This window comes from Halichoeres trimaculatus, unplaced genomic scaffold (assembly GCF_033239565.1).
Source record: "Halichoeres trimaculatus isolate MK-OKI-2021-1 unplaced genomic scaffold, fHalTri1.1 fHalTri1_scaffold_1, whole genome shotgun sequence".
NCBI lineage: Eukaryota > Metazoa > Chordata > Actinopteri > Labriformes > Labridae > Halichoeres > Halichoeres trimaculatus.
The window spans coordinates 30,330,245-30,354,863 of NW_027437179.1; the positions used below are offsets into that span (position 1 = coordinate 30,330,245).

Sequence of the window (24,619 nt, forward strand, 5' to 3'; positions counted from 1 at the left end):
TAATATGGGACCTTGATGTCTTCATGAAATGGTCGTAACATGTTTTGGTCCAAAAAGCCAATAAATCAAGCACAGCAGCATTGTTTCCAGGCTCTCATAGCCCCTCTGTTCAGAACGGTCTGATTTAGTGGGCGTGACCTTCATATGTAAATGAGCCACCGCTGATACTGCATCACTGGGAGCGGCACCACGAGCTCCGAGTGCACAATGTTTAGAAAACAGCGAAGCTCGTTTACCGTAACATTACAGGCTAAAACAACAGGATAACCGCAGCTAAAGTTAGCATCCTGAAGCTAACACAGAGACAGGGGGGACACTGAGGAAAAGCTCTTACATCTGCTCCACAGCACACAACATTTAAAATACTCACATTTCCAGGGTCCGAGGTTTGTTGGCGGATGGTTGGTAATGCGCCTGGATTCAGGACCAGTCTATTCGCTGGCCCTCTGTTGTACTGTCCAAAGTTGTAAAAGCAGTCGGCCGTGAAGTGACTAGCACACACATGCACAGTTTTACTGAGTGTAGCTGGCACATTTCCTTGATAAATGAACTCTAGCCACTTAGTCTTGTCTTCTTCAGAGATGGGGAGCTTGTGCATGGAACTATGTGGCTGTTTACAGGCAAAAACAAAGCAGAGATGGCTCTTCAACTTCGGCATTCTCCTCCCTGGTGCTGGAGAGATTTCTATCCAGCAGCAGGGAGGAGAGTTGGGGGAAGTGGGTTCAGGGGTATCTGCTCTGGTGGACCAGTCAGGTCAGACTTGCCCCTGACTGGTCAAAAAAGGGAATCGCTGACGTCAGCAAATCCCTCAAATCCAAACAGCTCGTTTTAGGTCAGGATTTTACATTCACAAGCACTGCTAAGTACAGGTTTTGTCATTAAATATCACATTTTGTGGGCTGGGAGGAAAGCCAAAGACCCACAAATTTTAATAAAAGACTCAAGTGATTTTTGCATAATATGGGACCTTTAAATATTGTTCATCAACGTCAGCTATTATCAAATTACATATTGCTGTGGATTGTCTTAAGTAAGCTTTTTGGTAAGCTACACTTTTGGTAATATCAACTCACCGTGTTTTGCCTATAATAGCATAAAGGAGCAGGTAAATATAGGTAAGTTAGCTTTAGCTAATCTTCTTAGCTTAAAACTGGAATATTCATTTCATTAAATTGGTTTAAAAAGTAAGTTACAAACAATAACTTCCAAACTTATCAGCCAGTCTAGGCTTGTGTATCTGGGTCATGTAGTTTAGGTTTTCTACTCATGACAGTATTGTGCAATGTTGGCATGCTAGCAATTTATGCACATTAGCCAGGATGCTAAATGCAAGCTATAAATGCAAACTTTATTTTTGTGTGTAGGAGCCAATAAAATATGGATGTTAGCTACTGTTTTGACTGTAAGAAAGCAAAGTTGGAGCAGTCTGCATTAACATGACATTCTATAATTTTCCTGGCAACTCTGTATTGAGTTCCCACAAAATTAAAAAAAAAAAGTTAAAAGACTTTTCAGTTTGTAGCTCAGAATAAATAGTAGTTTAAACCATAAGTACAAATCTGCTAAACAAAGATTTCCCCTGTCCTCATTTTTGTAGGAATAATTTCTGGGTTTTAAGGCTTGTATGACACACATTTGATACCTCAGTGCCAGAGTTTATTTTCTCATCCCTCCTGAAGCATCAGGGGACTCCGTCACCCTTCACCCCTCACCCTGTTGGAGGGGGACACGTCTGTCAGTCCAGCATGGAGACGCTTTGAACAAGTAATCAAAATCCAGCCACAGGACGCTGCAGCACATCTCAATTTCAGGCAAAATTATGTTTTTCTGAGCCGACACAAAGCAAAGTCTTGTCTTCATCACCAACAGTGAAATTTTGATGTTTTAACCACACATACTCTCACACAGAAATGAAGACTGGGGGCTAAGATAACTGCTCAACACACACCACAGTATATCTCCCGCTGCACTAAAACCGAACAATCCGTCATGTAGAGCATCACCGTTTTATTGCTTTCACAACTGTTAACACGTTTTCAGTCCACAAGCACTGACCCAGACTCCAAGTTACAACCAGCAGTAAGCAAATAAGAAACTACAGCTGATTTTAGGTCTACAGCCTGTAAATAGATAATTGATAGTTGAAGTGATCCAGAGTCTTTGATCCCTGGGTTGTGCAGGGTTTATGGGCGCGCCACAAGATCACAAAAGGGAAACAATTATAATTTTCTTGAAACTTTACTATACATAGTTAGACAGGCACTTCTTGTGCAGAAAATGTCTCAAACTAAACAAAATTACATGTTGTACAGATCTCATGTAAGCTTGTGGATCAGGGATTACATGAAAACACAACTTTGAGGGAAAACAAACACTTATGCATGTTATTTAAAGATGAATTAAAACTTTTCTTTTCAGCTGGGATATTTCTTCTCTGCCACTTATGATGTTATTTTGAAACTTGCATAAATCTTCTAACAAGCTTTTATGATTTGCATGTTGCAGGTGTTTACAGCAAAGTTATCAGTTGATCTTCAATTAACCAACACTCACCTGTACCTGCACACAATAAACTACCCTCAGAACAAACTTGCATGCAGCATGATTCACTAAGGCAGCTCTGCAGTGCAGGACACTCAGGCGTCACCAGCTGCTCCTGCTTCCAATAAAGAGTGGGTGTGTCAAAGGTCAGAGCTCACAGGTCACAACCTGCAGAGGAGTAAGGACCCTGCACTGATGACAACACTAAACTGCTTCCCTGTCATGTATATATAGCTAAAGGTGCAGCTACTGAGCACCAGTGGATCTTCATGGCATCTCTGTGAGCATTCAGTTTGCTGCTGTGATTTATAACCTCAGGTCATGTGACAGGGTTAAAGTGGGACACGCGTGTTATTCCTGCACAAACTATAGACTTGGCTCAGAGGTCTGAAGAGAGGATCAAGGCTGTTTTGGCCGTTAGTGTGTTTTCTCTTTGAGCAGGAGTGAAGATACAGATTATAATGCTAAAGAAACCACAGTAAAAAACTGTGCTGCTGCAGTCTGTGGGTCATAGATCTAACCTTTTTTTTTAACAAAGTAAAATAAGAAGTCATGGAATTCAGCTCAATACACTGACCAAAAGTGTAACTAAGGCTGAGCTTTTGGATAGCTTGTGTGGCTGTTGGTCAGCAATCATGAAAATAATTCTGATAAAAGCAACAGAATGAGGAGCATCTGAGTGTTTGTCAGTAGAAAATAGTAAATATTTATAAAAGTATCTATGCATTAAAAAAAGACTTTGACTATAGTCCTTACAAAGGGATTACAACTCTGATAACTAAACAGAAAAGGTGGAGGTACGTATGAGATGATTAACTAATTCTGAGCTGCCACCCAATGTTTGTAAGAGTTACATAATTGGAGCATCTTGACAGAAAACTGTCATTCAGATGATTTAAAAGTTGAGCTGCAAAAAAACTCACTTGTATTGTACATTTTATTGTTGTAAACTACTTAATAACAGGTACTCTAAGTAGGGTTGTCCTGATCCTATATTAGTTTCCTATTTCCGTCCAATATCAGCAAGAAAATGAGTATCAGACCATATCGGCTTGCACATAAAATCTCTGATAAAAGCAATTTATTTCAGGCTCTGCTCCAGGACTTCTATTCAGGAGTGCCCAGATCCACAATGCAGAGCTCATGTCATCACAACAGCGTGTGCTTAGGTGCTAATAAAGTAGCAAGGATTTGGCGTGATGGCGGCCATATGGCTATGGTTTTTTGTTTAAGTCATGCACAAGTCAAACTATGTTTTAATAAGGCCAATAATTGACCTTATGTTAAATTGCCCCAAAGTCTAAATAGGTCTAATAAAGTCTTATTAATATATTAATCTGGTGGCTTTTTAGGACCAAAAGCTCCTGCACATAAAGTTCTCCCTCATTTAGAGACTGAGTAAAGCATCAGTTTACTTTTAGTTATTGTTATGGTACTGTTGGGTTGATTTAAGTGTGAGACATTATTTTTCTACCACAAAATTTTTATCCTGCATTAATCTCTCGAATGTTCAACTCATACAAAGATTAAGAAACTCTTTTCAGCAGTGTGAAGTCACTAGCCTCGATCGATACCTATGGACCTCACAAGCAGCTTTAGATATTAAAAAAAATACATATTAAGACTTGATATCTGTGTTAATGGTCCTTTTTGCTTTTGTAGGTCAGATAATAGTATTAATATTTAATTCTGTCTTCTTTTTTTTACTAAGCTACAAAAGCAACTGACAGGAGCTTTAAAAAGAAATTCAACTGTACACTTACTTTTGTCTAAACTGACCACATTATGAGTATTATGCATGATGCCAACAATGTGTGTCTTTATAGGTATTGGGGACTTTGAAAGCTATTTTCCATTTTAACCAGATGAGATATGTGTGTAATTTATTACAGCACCTTAACCTGTTTTATACCTGTGCCATTAGATACTTTAAGGGTCAAAGCCAACACTCTTCTCTTTTTATAATCCACCTGACACATTTTTCAAATAGGTCTCTGTGGCACTCACATAATGATGTGAGTGCCACAGAGACAATTTGTAGTTACAAATAGATAAATAGGTAAAGTATAGGGAGAGGTACCAGCACTGTTTTTCCTGGCAGGCTTGTACAGACTTCTAAAAAATGAAGAAGAGTCTTCAATTAGCGGAACGGAGTGCTTCTGACATCGCTATGCTTTCGATGAACAGGGCGGGGAAGGAGAGGGGAGAAAGAGGGAGGGCGCCAAAGTTAGGTGGAAGAAAGGTTCAGTTTTTTTGGGTTCAGTAGCAGCACGTGTGGAGAGGAGTGGTCTGGGACTGCAATAATGGAAACCTGGGAGACAGAAAGGGAGGGAAGCGGGGCTCGGATTTCAGCCTGACAGGGGGTAAGGGGCCGGACTGATATTTGGGAATATACGAAGATTCATTGAAGGCAGCAGGGACATAAAACTACAGCGTCAGGCCCGAAGCGGTCGGTGCTGAGTTTGTGCTGCAGGTCCGGGACTTGCCGCTGGATTCCCCCCATCGGTTTTTCTTTTTGGGAAGGGTGGTTTTCGAATGGTTCGGCTTTTGTAACAGGGGACTCACACACCAAATACTGAGAGAAGCCCCCGCTACCTTATTTCTCCCTAAAGGGCCCTGCGTGTCTAATATTTAGACATGTTCAGATTTATGGATTCCAGGACTCTACTGCTACTTGTAGCAGCCCAAGTGTGTCTAATAGCCTTGGTGAGGTGTCAGGAGGAGGACGACCGTAAGTGACACTTTTATTACACTTGACCAATGAGTCGTGATCGAGCATAACGTGCAGTGAGAAAACTGGTGTTATTCCAAATCAGATCATTCAGAAATATCTTTTTCTTAGGCCAAGTATCTGGACTTTGAGCTGTTAAGCGTCTGTTTTGACGCATGTAGTGATTTAGGTTTTCCCTCACACCTTTTACGCACAGAAAGTTTGGGATTATTTGGATTATCCATGGCATGAAAAGTACCTGGCCGATAACTGTTATGGATTTTCTTTCTGCGAACATTTCGGATTTTATGGTGTCTTCTGACTGTGATCAACTTTGATACACCAGAGTTGTGGACGTGCGTAAAAGTTGTGCAGAGTTTGGAGTGATTAGGCAAGTTTACGCAAAATAACGCGCATAAGGGAGCTGCTTTCTTTCGATGAATTTGTTTTATTCAGGTTGAAATAAAAAAAAATATATATATAGAAACCGTGTTGAAGTTCACACTCAGGGATTAAGTTTCGAAACGGAAAATCATCAGGATTGAGACTCTGATCCCCAACAGTGGAGCCAGAAGCCTGATACCGTACCGCCCCCTCCTTTCGCAGGTCAAGCTGCTGGACACCTGTGGGTGCTTCAAGGGCCTTGACAGCCTCTCCTTTTAGCTGCAGATTCACTTAATATAGAGGGGGTAGAAGGGGTGGGGATGGGCAAAAAGTGAAAGGTGGCCAGGCTCAAGGGCCTGTGGTGAAAAGTGTTCACATTCCTTTGCTGTCAGAGGGCATCCAGACAGATCCTGGCTTGTTGAGGTGGAAAGGTGGACTAATAACCAAAAGTCCCCTCAAAAGTCTTTTTAAGTGATTCTTTCAATATTCAGCCCCTCAAGGATCAAACGACGCTGGTATTCTTCATACCTGAATACCTTCTGTGCTCACTCTGCATTTTTTTAGTAGAATTGGAGTATTCATTGTGGTTATTGATTTTAGCATCCACAAGAGACATTAGAGAGTGAAGGTATGCCAGTAGATCAGGGCCAGAAATAATGTTCCATATGATTTCAGTATTTCCATCTGCTTAAAAGATTAGCCATGAGCTGTGACAGTCAGCCCGGAGAGGGACAGAGCCAAGGTGCAAGAAAGAGGTGATTGGAAAATATAAAACTGAGGGACTTATCATTATTTTGAGAGGTAGAGTGTTTTGAGTGCTCAAAAAGACAAGCTAGCAAAGCTTTTTATGTGGAGAAAAGGTGTATTTCTGAAGAAGAAAGAGAAAAAAGAGGGGAGAACTCATGCCTAAGCAATTGCAAGTCTCAGGTTACCCTTTGAGAGGAATCGGCCCCTGGTTATAATGCGAGCCCTTCTTTCCTCAGCATTTTTCTGGGAGACGCTGAAGTGGCAGAGAGGTCTGAGTGTGACCTTAACACAGCAGGCTCATTGTACCCAAGTCACACAGAGGGGACAGGGTCAGACTTTAGGCCATAGTTGACCGTTCATCAAGTCATGAAGCTAATCAGACAGTGACAGAAGAGGACTGAAGTTACTGAAAGTTACTGAAAGCAGCAAGAGTTCAGTCTCCAAAAGTACACCTGGGTTCACTTTACTATTTTCATTGTTCATTCTACTCCCCTGAAAAGCAGTATGGCTGCCAACACATGGGAGAGTAGACTGAGAAATTATCCTCCGTGACGAAAAGCCAGCTTTCTATCAACTCGCAGATGAACAGAGGGGCTGTTGTCCCAGAATATCAGGGGAATCTTTAATATCAGAGCCAGTGAAAGGACAGGTGCAGTCTTCTGACAAGCCTGTATCACTGAATGTCAAACCTGAAAGGTACGTGTGTGAAAGCAGGCCACTTTTCTTTTCTCCCATGTGTTTGAATTGGCATCTGATGCAGCTATGGCTTCCAGATTGGGGGTTTTAAAAAGTGCCTCGTGTTTATACAAGGCAGTAGTTTGTGAATTGCTCGCTCTGTCCCCCTCTCCAGAAAGAGCTCATTCATAGCTTCTGGGGTCCGTTGGGTTACCTAGACTTAAGCAGTGCTCAAAGGTAAATATAGCTACTGTACTTACTCTCACTCTGCACTCCGGACCCTGAGGCCTTTTCTTTTGGTGTGCTAACCACTTTCACCCTTCAGGTGCAGGTTCAGCAGCTCCAATCAGAGCTTTTCTTTCTTCCAGCAACTGTTGGCTCTTTGAACTGCCAGACTGGAAAACTAGCAGGAGTATGGCTCATTACTGAGTTGATTGTTAAAAGCAGGTACAGTACCTGTATTGAAACATGCCCCACCTCCATCACGTTCAGCCCGGCTCTCTTTACCAAGTTGTGGTCTGGGAAAAAAAAAATCCAAACATCTTTCATGAACTGAATGTAAAGCTTGTCTTCTTTGCTGTGAATGAGGGAGTCTCCCGCAATGTAAACTCGCCCTATATTTAACATGTCGAGGAATTCAGGCACATGGGCTCCAGCTCCTGTAAAGCTGTTGCAGGTTTCCTGCAGGTGTTGTTCAGCCCTGACTGTGATGCTACACTGCCACCTGGTGGCTAGTTTGAAGTTTGCATTGGTACTGCATTAATGTCGGTACTGGTCAGAGCTGATTCTAGATGTGAATAAAAGTAAAATGGATTTCTCTTCCTTTTTTTATATGACTTTTGGTCTGTACTTTTATAAAGTTGTGGAAAACATTTTAGTATAAAGGAAGGAGACATGGAGGGTGAAAGAGCTGGATTAAGACTGAGCAAGTTGTGGTCCTGTGTTGTTTGTAGAGCTGCAACTATGAGTTCAAAACACTTGTGACTAAAAAAGTTAGTAAATTATTCAGTGGGATATTTCTCAAGCTACAGTAGCTACACAAAAATAATGCTGCTCCAATGTGAGCTTCAAGAGCTTTTTTCTGATCATAGATGGAGGAAAACAGAAATTAGAGATTACTCTTGTTTTCACTGAGTTCTTACCAGGGCTTTGTGTTATATCTATTAATAATGTTTAGAAACAACTTTTCAACTTACCCTGAAAATAAAGTTTGCCCCAACCCTTGCATAAATGTATTGTAGAAAGTAGAGAGAAGGAGTGACCTGCAGCAAGAGGTCATGGCTGGAAGTCAAGCTAGCAACAGCTGTGATGAGGACAATAGCTTTAACATATTGTCTTTCCATTACTTTCAGTTTATGTCTTGCATCTGCTACAAAAAAATCTGTGTTTATCCATGACTGCTGGTTGATCTATCAAATCAAATCTTTTGTAGTTTATAACAGTTTAGGGGTTACTTTTGCTTTGAAGCTTTGAAGTATATTTTTTGTATTTAAAGCTACTTTATGGGACTTTCTGTTTGTGTCGACTTTGGTGCCCCCTGTGGACAAAGTGATACCTCTCATCTCTGTTGTCTGACAAAAATGTCATTCTTCTTTCTTTTAAAGGTCAAATCTATCCCTTACTGTTAATATTTACTTTGGGAAAAGTCTTTGTTCAACTATATTTTCTTGTCTGGTGTCTACTCCCTTGCAGTGTGTACAGGCCTTGTTTGCTTCTGTAGCTCATAAAGAGACTTCACTGTCAATTTCAGTTTGTTTCATAAGCTGTGACAAACTCTTTATAAGAGCTTTAAACTTGTGTGTCTGTTATTCAATGTTGCATCTGTTTTTTCCACCTTAACCAAACACAGTGTACTTTGTGTTTACAGACACGTTAGCACCTACTGTACATACAATAGTTGATGTTCATGAGTTCCACATTGTTGTAAACCTGATGCATAATCTCCTCTTTCCTCCCTCCATCCACCTGCCCCGGCCTCTGTGTGTCCCTCGCTCTGACCGCACACACAGAGGAGGATGTGTTTAGCTGTATACAGGACGGACAGCGCTATAGCGACAAGGACGTATGGAAACCAGAGCCTTGTCGCATCTGTGTGTGTGACACTGGAACTGTCCTGTGTGACGAAATAGTCTGCGAGGAGCTAAAAGACTGCCCCAAACCTGAAATCCCATTTGGAGAGTGTTGCCCCATCTGCGCTGCTGACCCATCTCCACCCATTGGTTGTAATTTATTTATCTCACACCTCTCATAAATAAATTACTCTGCATGATCATGTTGTTTATCTTGGGGAGGAAATGACGTTTTGGTTTAAATCAAAGGTCAGTCAGGTGCAGCTTAACCTCTTTAATGCTTTAAATCTGATCATACCTGCAAACCTTTGATCTTAACACCGTTTTCCATCCCTAAAAGAAACAAATGATCAGAAATAAAAGACAACAGTGACACATCTGGGCAGATTTCAGTGAAATGCTACCAAAGCGCCATTTTTCCATGGCTGGCTCACCTTGGCCCCATCTTGTTTGAATCCTCTCTCTTTCCCTGAGTATGATGAGAACATGTGGGAGTCATTAAGGAAATACCTCAGTCAGGCAGACACAGCCTCGCATTTCTACTCGATATCCTCTGTGGATTTCTGCAGATCTGATGGCGAGGAAAACTGTGACTCTGCTGAGACTTTTTTAGAAAGGAGCTATTCACCACATCAGCTCCTGATAATTTCAGAGGGTTGTGGGTCAGCTCTGGAAAAACAAACAGAGTGGGCTGAGGGGCGTTGATGAAATCAGATGTGTCACTGTTTGTTGCAATGCATGCTTGTTGAATTGAATGCTCTGTAAGATACTTTTCTCCCATTCAAGGCAAAGAGTAGAATGCTAACGGCAGAGTGTAACTTGAACAGCAGCTTTTCTAAATGACAAACCAACAAAGGGCTGGTTCTCAAGTCTAGAATACACCTGAATTGGACCAATGTCTTAATAGATGCTGAGTTTTAGATTCAGAATTGATCTCACAGTTTAATGGATAGGTTCAGATTTATTTACAAATCTTGCATATCTCAGACCTGTTATCAAGGTCAGAGCTTCATTAGGCTATACTGATATGCTTAATTCAGCACCTGAGAAGTGCACTTTTTGTGAAATCAACGGTGAAAAACAAAAAAAAATAGACTGTTTCTGCATCAATATTTGCAACTGTGCACTTCATAGACACTGAATATGAAGTATTTTCAGGTTTGAATTCTCATCAGTACCCAGCCTAGCCTGAAAACATGCAGACATACTGTATCAATACGGCTCCTTAATAATGCTTCTTAAAAGGCTTTGCATCATAGGAAATCTAAAACCACACCCTGTAATAAGATTCAGGTTAGGACAGCAATTCTTCTCCTGACTGTCTTTGACCTGAAGCTGCTTTGCTTCTGCTTTAAGCTCTCGAGATGGTGATTCCCACAACACTGTTTCACTCTGATTGGCTCTTTAGGTACCACAGTTGTTGGCGGTGGTCTTTGGTGTAGATTAGTTAAGAAATGAACAACCGGCCATCAGCACATTGGGACTTGCTAGGTTTTTTGAAAAACAGACTGTATAACTCAGATGGTTTGTCTCTGTTTAATGTGTCCCCTAACTGTGATCTGTCTCTCCCCTGTAACCTCCTGGACAACACATCAGGAGCACCTGGAGCCAAGGTGAGACACCTCACAGAATTGAGATGCTAAGACAAAGCTTCTGATGGTGTGTGTGTGTGTGAGTGTGTGTGTGTGGTTTTCCAGCACCTGCAGTCAGATGTGTACCAATCCCAGGCTGATATTAGTACTGTAGAATCTGTTGTTTATGGATTAAGATGAGACTTTGATGTATTCAAGTGTTGCCAGATGGAGGATGTTATTTCCTTCTAGACGAGGTATGCCATATTTATACGTCTGATTATACTGGCGGGCACTTATTCCCAATATTTGGCCGTCACTGATGTCTCCAAGATTGCAGGAGAGATGCACCATTTGCCAAAATCAAGGCTGACACCAATAACAGTGTTTAGGACGACTTAATAGCTTCTTGGCAACTCTACTAGAGATCTCTTCTGCCAAATAGGAAGCCTCCCCACTGAATCAGCAGTTATGTGAACTAGATTTTAGCATTTTATCCACAATAAGGTGTGAGAATTTACAGATAAACACTGGCTACTGATATCAGCGCACAGCACATTATTTGCCCATAGCCCAGCAGGGCAAATATGAACCTACACAGATGAGTTTATCGGGGTCAGGGTTAAAAATCTGGTGAAATGATGGCAATACATGAGTGAAAGTCTCTGGGTTATTCTGATTGTAACTTCACTTCTCCTGTTTTCATCATCAGGGTCAGAAAGGTGAGCCCGGAGACATTACCGATGTAAGTTGACATCACACTGCTCTTTAAGTATGACTAACCATTGCTGGCATTTCACTACTCACTTGTGATTTTTTGGTAGGGGTACAAAATCCCAAATTAAACTCTTTCAATCCTGTAAGGATCTGTAGCAGATGACATATTCAGATCCTTTAGCATGACATTTCTTAGTCTGAATTTGGACTCCTTGACTGTTTTTTCTCTGATGTATTGTACTATAAGATCATTATCACTGCTGCATTTAACTGCTGGAGTTACTGTTGTGGTGATGTGATCAGGCTCAGATTATTGGGATGGTTGCCACTATTCTCCCTCCCTGAAATCTGATTGGCCAACCAAAATTCCTCAAGTATGATCAGCTATTTGGATAAACTTTTGTAAAAGTAAACTATTTTGGCCACAGTGCAGATACTTGAAACTTGATAGGTAAGGTAGATGTAATTATTCTGGATAATTAGGGTTAATAAATGTGTGAGTGTTAACACGAGTCATACTGCCCCCACAAAGATAGTGCCCCAGTTTGGCCAACACCATTCAAATGTCCCTTAATGTGAACCATTTACAATCCTGCTAAGCACTTTAATCCACACTAGTGCATCATATTTTGTAAGATTTTTGTTCAGTTGTGTATTGAAAATCCTTATCCATTAATACAAGGTGTAAAAATCAATACACTGTGACAGAAATACACTAGTTCTTTCAGATCTGTTTTTGAGAATGAGAACCAAGTTTTTACAGTGCAGCACAGCACTTGGATTAAACTCCAGCCCCAGTGTTTGCATACTCCTGGCAGGCCCTGGCAGTAGATGTGCCACAAATACTTCTCAGTGCTTACTTACTGTTACGAAACATCTACAGAATTCAAATCTTCACTACCAGTGAGCCAAGAAAGAAAGAAAGAAAGAAAGAAAAGAGATAGTCAGAGCAGAAAAAGGTAGGAGGTCTATAACCAGCTCATCAGGGAGACAGCCAAGCACAATAAGGCCTCCATACAATCCTCCATAAAGACCCTCACAGGCCAGCAGAGAGAGGAGAGAGCACTCCCTGCTGCTGCACCTGGAAATGCTTTACCCCGTCTACAGGGAACACAAGTCCATGACAGGAAATAAGAAGGCATTGTTTACTGTATGTTTCTTATAACGCTTTGCCCAGAGAAATTAGCAATTAACATCCTGCTCTGATGGGGGAAAGATAATGTTTCCCCCGCCTCAAGTGTAATGGCCTCAACATCACATGTGCAAATACATCTGGTAAATGTAAGCTTTAGTGAGGGGCCTGAATGTGAAAGTGTTCATTTAACACATTCACAGGACTACAAAGGTTTTAAGTGCTGTTTCAAGGAAATATCTGACATCTTTTCTCTACTATCTCCTTTCCTTTGCTCAGGTTGTAGGACCAAGAGGACCAGCTGGCCCAATGGTATGCACCAATAACTTCATGTATTGAACATTTATCTTAATTCCTGCTCTTTCAAAGCTTATGAATCTGATTTTATGAGTAGAAAATTCCTTATAGAGAGAGGCTGTATTTGCCATAAATGTGTTAAATTTATTGCCAGCTGCTGTGACAGGAGACTGAAACTGATATGACATAACAGCAGCAGCAGCAGAGTTCACGAGCTACAGCTGCTTCTTCAACTCACATTCAGCTACTGAGAAAACACCTGAGGTTACTGACTACTTCACTGTCTCCTGTTCACCAGGGCCCACCAGGAGAGCAAGGACCCCGAGGAGCAAGAGGAGATAAGGGAGAGAAGGTCAGTTTGAAAAAGGAGAAATCCTCACATTTTATGATTTTGTCATTATAGCACCAAAAACCAGCCAAACATCGCTCTGTAAAAAGCACAGCCCGTCCTACAGAACCTGATAGCTTTGGGTGTTTATTTGCAGGTGTAGGTGGGTGGATATGTGGGTGGGGTATCTGTTATAGCTTGCAGGTTTGCAGAATGGTGGCTTTTCATGAAGCAGCTCAGTCTAGTCATGTGTCGTTTCCATTAGGCCGTGTGGTTGACTTGTGTCTGGGTGGTTTAACAGATGTGGGACTGTGGGAGACTCATAATGTAAACGTCTGATTTCCCACACTGACTGAATGAGGCTGAGAGAGGAGGCAGCGTAGCTACTTTTGCCAGCCTTTTATCACTGAATTAATGTAACAACTATTGGATGTAATAATGGCTGCAGGCGAGGAGTTTATACCATGTAGTCGTCTCGTTTATGCAGATTAGAGCATACGGGACACTGGGTTTTGGCTGGCAAAAGGTGAAGAAGTAAATCAGCCTTTTAGGTGCTCAGCACATTCTTTGTTCAGGATCCCCTTGCAGGGTAATTTGTCACTACATGCACAGAGGAATGCCAGGTAGTCTGATACTGATAAATCAACAGCGTTGTCTGAAATTCTCAGGAAAAACATTTTGTTGTGGATTTGGAGTTGATCTAAGCCATTAAGCTTTTTATGAGTTGTGTAACCCTCAAAGCCTAGATCTAAAGACAAACATCAGTCCAGAATGATCAATATCAGGTGGAGTGGAGGTCCCTTGAGCAGACCTGTCAGTGCTGTTTGGAGAGGGTTCAACAGAGCATAAAGTTTCTGTCAGCTGTGTCTGATAAATGTGATCCATTCGTGGATCATCTGCCAGCAACACTGTAATGATTTATCCAAAGTATTACTGAGCTCAAGTATTGGCAAAAAGGCCTGAAGTGATCAAAACTGGCTTTCAGTGATTATTTTTTAATACTTCAATGGTTTTATAAAAGACTTGAGGGACCAAGGTCTTTGCTTACGCTCTTTGAATTTGTTCTTCATGGAAAAACTTTGCAATGAGCAACTTGTAAACTGATGAAAATTCATCAAAGTGTCAAACTTAAGAAGAGCATAAATGATCATTGAAGAAGCTCATACCTCTTTTGCTTTTCTTGTAATTTAAACTGAACATATTTCATATTGTGGTTCAAAATAATTGATTTGACCAAACTTGACACCTCATTATATAACTCTGATCGTTTTAAGACTTACTGGACTTTTATGCATTTATCGGTGGACAGACCAGAAAACAAAGTTGAAAACAGAGAGGAGAGACTGTGGATAGTGATAAGATAGGTCCAGATTTGGATCCATGTACAGAGAACTATAGCCTCTGTACATGGGGTGCATTATTTAACCACTGAGCTCAAACAGCTCCACCATAACGTAAATGTTTCTAAGGCATTTGTTTACTGTTTTCTTGTAGTTTTTGGACATAATTACACTTAGACTTGTTTTAATGGCAAGATTGATGATTTGGTCATTTCATTTAGCTAATGCAGGGAAGCCAGATTATTTCTAAGAGCTATAGCACATCTTATCCTGGTGAAATAACTAAATGTATTATAATTATTCCATTTCAGGGAAGCCCTGGTCCCCGCGGCAGAGATGGTGAGCCTGGCACCCCTGGAAACCCCGGCCCCCCTGGACCTCCAGGACCTAATGGACCCCCTGGCCTTGGCGGAGTGAGTGTCCCATGACAAGCAGGGCTTTAGCATTCACTGCAGACACAGGAGCTGACAGGCTGATACAAGGCCAAGAATGGGTTCAGTCTGACTGGGTGGAATAAGCAGAGAGAATGGTTAAAATGAAGCGAGGCAAGAATCCAGGAGCACAAAAGATGTGGGAAATCTTTGACGTCTTTGGAGGAGGCAGAGAGACAACCGCGAGTAGGAGCAGAGAGAGAGAATAGGTGGAATGCCTCTCATTCTTTAAGGAGGAGAGGAGGGAGGAGGTGGGCTGAGGAGGGTGGAGGGCAGGAGGTAGTGATAGAATAAGAGCTTTTTTGGGCTGGGAGATGGGGGGCCAAAGCACCTCTTTGAGGAGGAGAGGGAGATGAAAAGATTTCACATGCCCTCTGTCTCCTCTCATCAGGAGTCAAATAATTAGCTGCTGCTTACAAACTACTGAAGCTAGCTAAAGCCTGGCTGTCTTAGAATCATGAAAAATTGCACAGCGTCCGACAAAACCTACTAATAAATGAAGAAACACTTAGATTAAGGTCAGTACTTAAAAAGATTCTTAATGTAAACTAATGAATTTCCAACAAATTGTACAGATAACACCTCAAACCACAACACAGACCAAAGCAGTTAATGCTAGAAGCAAGTACTCAAGTTTATGTTATTAGCTTATCATAATAAATTATCATCTTCTTCAAAATTGTATCTATTACAGCCCTAATAAAAGCCTTTAATGGGGCTTAACCAGCAACTATTGTTAAGGGGTGGCTAAAAACAATGTGCAGCTAGCATCAAGTGCTACATTACCCAAAACTAGCAAGATGTTTGCATTTAGTTTTTATTCTTTCAAAAAATGTCTTTTAAAGACCTTTTGAATTGAAAGACATGGCAGCCAAGTTTGACAAAATAAACTGGTTTTGTGTGAAACATATTTGCTGACATGCTAGGAAAGACTACGAGCCAGGCTACAGCTAATGCTAGCTTAGCTTGCCTCTAGGTATTAAGCATGTTTTTTGGGGTAGGAATCCTTCAGGCCTAATAAAGGCCTTCAAAATCTGTAGTCTGACTGGCTAAAAACAGTGTATAGTGAGCATAAAGCGCTATATAAGCCAAAATAAGCAAGATGTTTGCATTTAGTTTGAAGACATGGTTTTTGAAGACCTTAAATTTTGAAAAACTAGACAGCCAAGATAAAGACACAAAATTGTTATGTTTTGTGCTTCATATCTCTGCTGACACAGGATACTATGACAGATTGCTACTCAAGCTAATGCTAATGATAGCTCAGCTTGTTTCTTTAGACTAAGCTTGTTTTTTTTAATTAGGAACTTCTCAACACACAGAGCCAGGTCATCAATTAAAGCCATCAGCTGCCAAATAACAAAACAACAAAATGCTTTTTTTGTTTTTGAAATACTTCAGTGCCAGGATAAGGAGTGACAATAATTCTACCCACCTTTTCCTTTACATTATCAGATGGACCAGCCTGCAGTATTTTGCCCCTACTAGCATACTTTTCCTGACACGTCGTATATGGTTGTAATAGCTTAAAAACACAAAATTGCCCTTGTGTGACTCAATAAACCTAAATGCTTTCTTTTTTCTTTCTTCTTTTCCAGAACTTTGCTGCTCAGATGGCTGGAGGTTTCGATGAGAAGTCTGGCGGTGCACAGATGGGTGTGATGCAAGGACCAATGGTGAGCGATGCTGAGACCTGCTACAGCTGTCATAGTCAATTTTTGATGCTAAGATCCATCTCTAAATAATTGCTTGGACACTGCAATCATGGACGAGTCTGGGAAAAGCAGACTAAAACCAAGACATATGCTGATATTGACATCTCCCCTTGTCAACAAAAGTAAAATGATGGTGTCTTTTTTATAGCTATCTTTTTTTTAACTCTTTTGGAGGCACTGACATGGACCAGAGATGCATTTCCTTGTTGTCAAAACCATAAGGAGGATACATCATCAACTTTGTCAACATCAGAGGAAGTGCCCATAAAGGATTGATTGAATCTCAGTGATTAGAACTGGACTTGCAACATCACACGAATACTTTGTGAATGGCTTTGAAGAAAATTAAGAGATAATAAAAAGTCACCCCACTGAGTTGGAAAGGTGGCTGACTGATGGGAAATAAATGCCTCACACTGAGTAGAGTGTGTATTCTATAAACGGAGGAAACAGCCATCGATTGTCAAACCACTGCTGCACTCGGTTAGCTGGCATGGCAGCTTGCCGGGGACGGAGGAGCACACTGGGAGCTATTTTGGATTTTAGAGCTGAAGAGAAGCTTGGCGGTGTCTCAGCCCAGCAGAGGTTTGAGACACAAGGAGGAGGGGGGCTGGATTCAATCAGATCCCCACAGCCAGCAGCAGTTTTTGTGGCTTCACTCCTTCTGCCTGTCCTTCCACATGTCTGTCTCGCCAGAAGACTAGATCCTTTCTGAAGTTTGCAGTGTTTATTTTGGCGTTTTCCAGCCTGCAGGGCTGTGAAAGAACAGACTAGAATTAAAAGTTGAGTCAGAGTCAAGCTTTTAACCCTTCATAAACTTCCTGACCCCTCCCCTGTGACTGCATCCCAAACACTCAAACAACACTCCTGTTCAAACATATGCACACGCGAGTATGTATGCATGTCCCAAAAACACACATTGAGATGTCCTGCAGATATAGAGCCCCATTGATTCAGGCTTCCACCCTGACTGAAAGTAACTTTTATTTAATTCTGAGGTGCTGCTAAGCTGAACTACAGCGTTTTCTCCAGCTGTCGGCACCAATTTTGATGCTTAAATATGAGTTTTATAAAAGAAAGTTCACTGAAAGAAATATTATTTTATTTAAGAGTACTAAACTTGCGCAGACATATTCAGGCTTCTTTTTTTACTGATTTTTTAAAAATCTATATTGACACCCACTCCTTCGTCCCACCATCAGCTGCGTGTTTTTTCAGGATTTTTGTGTCACACAGAGTGGCAGACAGAGGGGAAAAAAGCAGAGGGGATTTGGTTCATAGCCTCTGCTAAATGTGATTTTCTCTTGTTGAGCAGTAAAGCATGAAGTTCAAGCAGAAGTTCACTTTGGTGTATGACTCCAGCCAGAGGCTCTCACAGAGCAGATTACCCCTCAGATGGAGAGAATTTAGCGGAAGAAGTCTCACCTCCTGTTTTGATGCCTTGAATCCAACATTTAAAGGATGAAACGCTGCGCTTAGGCCAAACCACTTTAGCATTTTGTTGTTTTCTTTCCATGTCATAGTGTCAGAAGTCATGTTGAGTTCAAACACTCCTCACTTTGTCAGATGACCTTTGAACTGTAAAAGCCCACAGTGAGTGGGAAAAAGAGCTTAGAGAAGAGGAGGGAGCTGACAGTGAAGAGAGCAGAATAGAGAGCAGAGGAAGGTCTGAATGCCACTGAGGAATTTCAGACGATTTATGGATTTGACAAGTAAAGCCGTTCATTTTTCTGAAGCTCTAGGGCAAAGCAGGTGGTAGTTTTTTCGGGGGTTTTTAACAGGTTCTTAAGGAATAAATTCAAGAAACAAAAAACTTCCCTCCTTTCAGCATCCACTTTCAGAACTAGAACCAAGCATAAAAAATTTGCCAGTTTTATGTTCTTTTTGTGCATGTTGTGTAGATATGATTTTTTAACATCCTTGTTCTTATGTTGTGTCTCTCCTCTCTTCTCTCCCCATTAGGGCCCTATGGGTCCCAGAGGCCCACCTGGCCCCACTGGATCACCTGTAAGTACCTCCTGCACGCCCCAGACAGCACATAAGCCAGATGCACCTGCTCACCAAATATCCTGTGCTCAGACACAGTTAGGATCCTCCCAGGCTCAATCTCATAATTGCAGCATGCTTGATGCCACACTGTCTGCTTCCCCCTGTGTGTACTCCACAGAAATGACCCCAAATTGAACCCACACCAGTCACTAACACAAACAACACCAACATACCAACAGCTGACGGAGATTAATGTTTACACACAGCTCCTTTAACTACCAGTGTCCGGGGAAGGTCTGTGGCTTCTGTCTCCCAGCTGCTGGCTTCAGGGCTTTTTCCTATGTATGCCACAGCCTGAACATGCTGCAGAACACCTGACAATTCAGACTACCTGTCTTACACTGCTGGATACAGACAGGTCCTGCCCCTTCCTGCTCTTACCTGATAACAGGCTCCACCTGTAGCTGTTTGAGCCCTCTCCAAAAAAAAAAAAAAAAAAAGCTGTAGGATGTAGGCAGTGCCAGCTGACATGCCTCAGCTTGATGGGTTAATCACCTGAACCCATTTAGAGAAATCTATTTTCTCCTTTGAATGGTTTTAGACTAACAGGGTAGACTTCACCAAAACAGAGGGCATTAGCAAGAAAATCATGAGATTATGTAACTGATGCTTCACTGCGACAGATAAATTAAGAATGCAGATGTTTTATACCTTTGTTGTTTTAGTTTATTCCAACAACGTGTAGACATTTCCATGAATATTACCTTAAACATTAGTCATTCAAAGTATACATTTGAAACAAAGCACTCGAAATGTAAACAGCATATATAGTTTCATTCCATATTAAACTTCAACAAAGGCATTTTGGTTACATAATAGTTAGTATTATGGTTATTCATGGCTGCAAATACTGATTTAGATTCAGTTTCTTTTCTTTTTTTTCAATTATTTATCAAATTTTAAATTGATTAAGTTTTAACTAAGTTTGGTAAATAAAAAAATCAGATCAGACAAAGCACTCATCAGGATCTCTTTCAGTCAAAACTTGCTCAAAGAGCATATTCCATCATAATAGCATCAAAAAAAGAAATACATGAAATGGCGAAAACAATGATACCATGTTCTGGCATATGTGTACACATTATATTTACATGTGTGTTTTTAAATATCATTTGTAGTACCACCTCCTTTTTCTTTTGAATTTTATTACATTTTTATTCATATTAAACTTATTCTTTAAATTTTTGTGTGTCACATTTAAAACTAATGGTAATTATAGCTTGTTAAGGAGAAAAACGTGCTGTATTTGTTGTTGTTTTTTATCTAACTTCTTCTCAGGCTGTGTAGTACAAAAACAAGAGTCTCATCAAACACTGTCTCTTTTTTTTCTTCATTACAGGGCCCACAAGGTTTCCAGGGCAATCCAGGAGAGGCTGGAGAGCCCGGACAAGCTGTAAGTACTCCATTGTGGACCAGTCCTAATGAGCCATGTCTAAATGATACGATACAATAAGATACGAGACGAGACGATTTAGGGGAAAAGAGAGCACACTTAGCTTCCTTCACATTTTTATTAATTGTAAAATCAATAAAAAACAAATGAAAACCCTAAATGTAAATAAAGAAGGAAGTTGCAATGAGTATGTTTGCACAACAGGTACCCTGAAGCTTCTCTGCTTTTCTCATCTTTGTATGAACTGGCTGCTCTTGTGTCCTCTTATTAGTTATAGGATTTTATCAACATTAAAGTTATTATGACCCAACTCTACTCATTCCTCACTTCATCATGTTGAAACCTTGGCCAGTTTTCCTCACTTTAGCTTTAAACATTTCCATAAATTTTTCCAAACACTTTCTAACTTTTCCTCACCACAGTTGACTTCTGTTTTCTTCTGTGCTTCACCTGCCAGCTCCTCTAGTTTCAACATAAACAAACCTTTCAGTCAATATTAAAGGCTCAGACCCGAGTCTTCTTGAGACAAAACAGCACACTGAAATAGCTTCCTGCTGTTCACTTTCCTTCATGTGGAGCAGTTTTTGTTGTTTTCTTTACCTGTGTTTTTAATAACAGGGTCTAATATTTGTCAACTCTCTCCTGCTATTTTATATCTCTCCTTCAGTGACTTCCGTTGAGACTGAATTTTCCATACTGTTTGCTCCATACGAGTCCAAGTATTAGTTTTCATCCATCTCTCCCCTCTCTTACCCCTCCTGACTAGCCTTTAACAAAGCTTCCAGAAATCAGACCCCTCACCCTCCCCTGTCCTTCCCGATCTCTCTGCAGGTACACCCAGCAGGGTCAGTCTTCCCACCGCTGCGTTAATCTGCTCCTGTGGAGCTCAGATATGCAGCCTCTTCTCTTTTAAAAGTGTTCCAGCACATCATTATGTGCGATTAAAATCAAGTTGCCTCCCCGCAGATAAGTCGACAGTTTGAGGAAGGGTGACGGTGTCGAAAGCAAAGTGTTTGTGAAGACCAGAGATAGACTTAGCCTTTAAAAGATCACTGAGTTAAAGCTTCTTGGTTTTCTCTTTGGGAAAAAATGAAAAACAAAGCCTTATAAAAGCTTTTCCATGCAAATATGTCTTTTGTGTTTGAGGTCAGTTTTACATTCAGCCTTGGCATCATATTTGACTTTTTGTCTGTGTTGAGCAGGTGACCTATCAATGTACATAGAGAGTGAGAGAACCTGGCAGACAGAGAGAAAATGAATGGAAACATCTGCACTTAATATATAAGAAAAGGATATTGGGGATTTTTTTTCTTGTCCTTTTGGCTTAATGTGCCTATTAATCCTGTTAACTCTGAGTTCTCCTCATTGAAAAATAGTGTCATGACCTTAATACTTATAAAACTCTCAGTGACAACTTTTATCAGTTTAGTTACCTTAAAAATCAGTGCTATTTTTCTGTTATTATTTGTCAAGTATATACTGTTATATATACTCAATGAGGTCACTCATCAGTTTCTTGAGATGCTTTCAATGTCAGATGCTATTTTGATAAAGCTGACTCCTATTGACTTCCAGCTAATCTGGAAACTGTCAGAGGTTAAGTTGAGCAAACAGATACAGTGAGTTTAACAGTGCTAGCTCTTTGCCTTATTTTAATAACAAACAGATAAGTAAAAAGGTCCCCCCTTGCATAGCTGTCTTAACAAAAAAATGAGGTAAGGAGAGTAAAACTGTTCTTTTTTACTAACTTATAAGAATCAAGACAGCCTCAAGTGGATAATTGAGGTAGTGCAGTTTTAGCTCCGACAATAAAACTAGTTTTCACCATTTAAATGCCTAGCATTTAAATCATACACCCACTTATAGAAGGGCTGTAGGACAGCAGTTGCTGGTTTGAACAATTTACTGCATGTCTACCCCACTCCCTGCCCCCCAAATTTCCAGTCTATCTGTCTTCAGCTGTCCTATCTGAAATATGCCGCAGTTCCCCCTCAAACAATTAAATAAAGTGATAAACAAAGATGTGAAAGTTAATATCGCCCAAAAAGACTAGGAAACCGCAAAAGAAAAAAAGGGAAACATTTGGTCATTGTAATCAACATTTAAATAGATATTTAATTATTTTTGTCAAGTCCCACTTCAAAGTGTCTGCTGTCCATTCATGGAAAAAATACTGTTAAGCCGTTGTCTTCTTTTTTGTCTTTTTTTAGTACAGAAATATTTTAGTTAATAAGAAAAAAGAGTAACTGAGTTCCAAATCTGCGATATAATATTATACTGAACAATGTGACTCAGCTGCCAAAAGATTGTAATAAATTGTGCAGTTAAAAGATTATTCCTTTCACATGTAGGGTTTAAATGATTATTATAGCCATATGTTGAGCTGGCTGTGTCTGTCTGTGTGTGTTTAGTCAAAGCTGGTTGTAAATGGATATACAGCTGGAATTATTTCATCTTAGCTGTGTTCTGTTGCCCCCTGTTGGTCATTAGTGAAATCCCTGTCTCATGTATGTTTGTTTTCTCTCTTTCTTTCTCTTTACTAATAGGGCCCCATGGGTCCCCGTGGCCCTCCTGGACCTCCTGGAAAACCTGGAGATGATGTAAGTGTCTGTGTGACAGTTTTTTTAAAGTGTGGATATTGTTCACAACAAAACAAAGCTGATATCCAGAGCAGCTGAGGTGCTGTCCTCAGATCACCTGCTCTGAGTACAATAGTCACAGACTAAAGCCAGCTGAAAAAGATTTAAGGAAAAAAAAAAAAAAAAAGACCCAGCATGATGCAGCATATTTCCTGGTAACACCACTTCTTAGTAAACTAGCCAGATGTTTATCTAAAATAAACTTTTAGATTACTTACAATGCTTATCCAATCAGGAGCCAGTCCCACCTGTGTTTGGGCAAGATGCCAGCCTATCACAGGACTAACATACACTGACAAACAACACTTACACTGGCTATTAAAATTCACTAACTAACCCATAGCAACAACTGCTAACCACAGTGTAGCCCCAAGATACTACTACTATAAAATGAAAATTAGAGCCTCCAGAGTAAATAAAGATGATGTTATGGTCAGTAGTATAAAATATTTTTGAATATCTCCTCCCTAGTTTTGTACACTAATGGCTCCAACCTCTTCTTTGTAATCTGAAGCTGTAGCATTACAGTTACTTACTTTGGAATAACATTTAATGTTCATGTGTAAATTTACAAAAATGTAATTTTTAAACTGTAAAATTAACTTAATTTGACACCAAAAGCTAACAAACTATAGTAGTACTTCAGCAATTGACAGCATGTACAGTAATTATTTTTTATTTTTTTGCTGACCCAAATTCATTTGTTAGACATTAAACCTGAATGAAGACTATTAGGTCGAATTTTTATCATATTTTACTCCAGAATGTTTGAAATTTTTCAGATTTTTGTCTAAAATTTGACCACAAATGGACAGATGCGATTCCTTCGAAAAGATGTTAAGAGAGATGTAATTCCAATCTACAACCACATGATGGCAGCATACGTGACATATCACAATTTGTCCACTAGGGGCACTGTCTCCCAACATATACCACCTCAAGTAAACAACACATTACTAAGATTGTAGAGGAAGAGACATCAAGCATGTGAGCTTAAGTTTTTGAAAATATTTTACTTATTTTCTGTTTTAGGGTGAGGCTGGCAAACCTGGAAAATCAGGCGAGCGTGGACCATCTGGACCTCAGGTGAGACTTCTGTGGCAGATCGCTTATCCCAGACTGTTGTAAGGTGTTTGATAGGTCTAGAAATCCTATTGTTGTGTTTTACTTTTTGTTTTTTTTCTGGCCTATCTTTTTATTCACCATTGTTGTAACCACCAAGTTTTAGTAATTGATTTTTGGTATCTTTGATTCTGATATTGCAAAATGAAGTACACTGTTTTGGTGGAAATAGACTGATGGGGCAAATCTTCTCCACTAAATGACTTCAGATTAGCTTACCTCACTTTATTTGAATATAATTTTTAGCATTTTATTTTTTGCTGGTTATAAATTACAGCAGTTCTGTCAAGACATGATGGTTTAAATGGACTATTATGAGGACTGAGACTGGAGTTTGAATAGATTGATTTTTATTTTTTCAAAATCAATAAGTGTATGCTTTTAAATTTAGTCAGTGATAATCTCAAGCCATGATAACTGCCATCCAGTAATAGTTGGAGCCTTATACCTTAACCCCACACTTCCTTCACATCTTCTGTGTATCAGTGTCCTGCTTTATGTCTCTTGTGCAGGGAGCTCGTGGATTCCCAGGAACTCCAGGTCTGCCCGGAATCAAGGGACACAGAGTGAGTGGATTTATTGTTTAGTAATGTCTTTCAGAAAAATCAAATGTGCTTTTTTTCTATTATTCTCATTGTTTTCTTAACTGTGCACCATCTCTCTGCTGTTTATTTCAGGGTTATCCTGGTCTTGATGGTGCTAAGGGAGAGACTGGAGCTGTCGGGTCAAAGGTAGAAATATTCAGTGTTACACTGTTTG

General features: G+C 40.3%; 1 protein-coding gene across 1 annotated transcript in view; it reads left to right on the forward strand.

Annotated features, from left to right (window-relative positions):
• The first annotated feature begins 4,936 nt into the window (after positions 1-4,936).
• col2a1b (collagen, type II, alpha 1b) overlaps positions 4,937-24,619 on the forward strand; it is a 49,855-nt gene continuing 30,172 nt past the window's right edge. The window contains exons 1-14 of the mRNA XM_074666833.1: positions 4,937-5,272; positions 9,067-9,276; positions 10,723-10,739; positions 11,410-11,442; positions 12,826-12,858; positions 13,142-13,195; positions 14,823-14,924; positions 16,541-16,618; positions 18,620-18,664; positions 20,046-20,099; positions 22,646-22,699; positions 23,771-23,824; positions 24,373-24,426; positions 24,538-24,591. Of these exons, the coding sequence (XP_074522934.1) occupies positions 5,179-5,272; positions 9,067-9,276; positions 10,723-10,739; positions 11,410-11,442; positions 12,826-12,858; positions 13,142-13,195; positions 14,823-14,924; positions 16,541-16,618; positions 18,620-18,664; positions 20,046-20,099; positions 22,646-22,699; positions 23,771-23,824; positions 24,373-24,426; positions 24,538-24,591 (936 nt within the window). The 5' untranslated portion in view covers positions 4,937-5,178. The remainder of the gene's footprint in view (positions 5,273-9,066; positions 9,277-10,722; positions 10,740-11,409; positions 11,443-12,825; positions 12,859-13,141; positions 13,196-14,822; positions 14,925-16,540; positions 16,619-18,619; positions 18,665-20,045; positions 20,100-22,645; positions 22,700-23,770; positions 23,825-24,372; positions 24,427-24,537; positions 24,592-24,619) is intronic.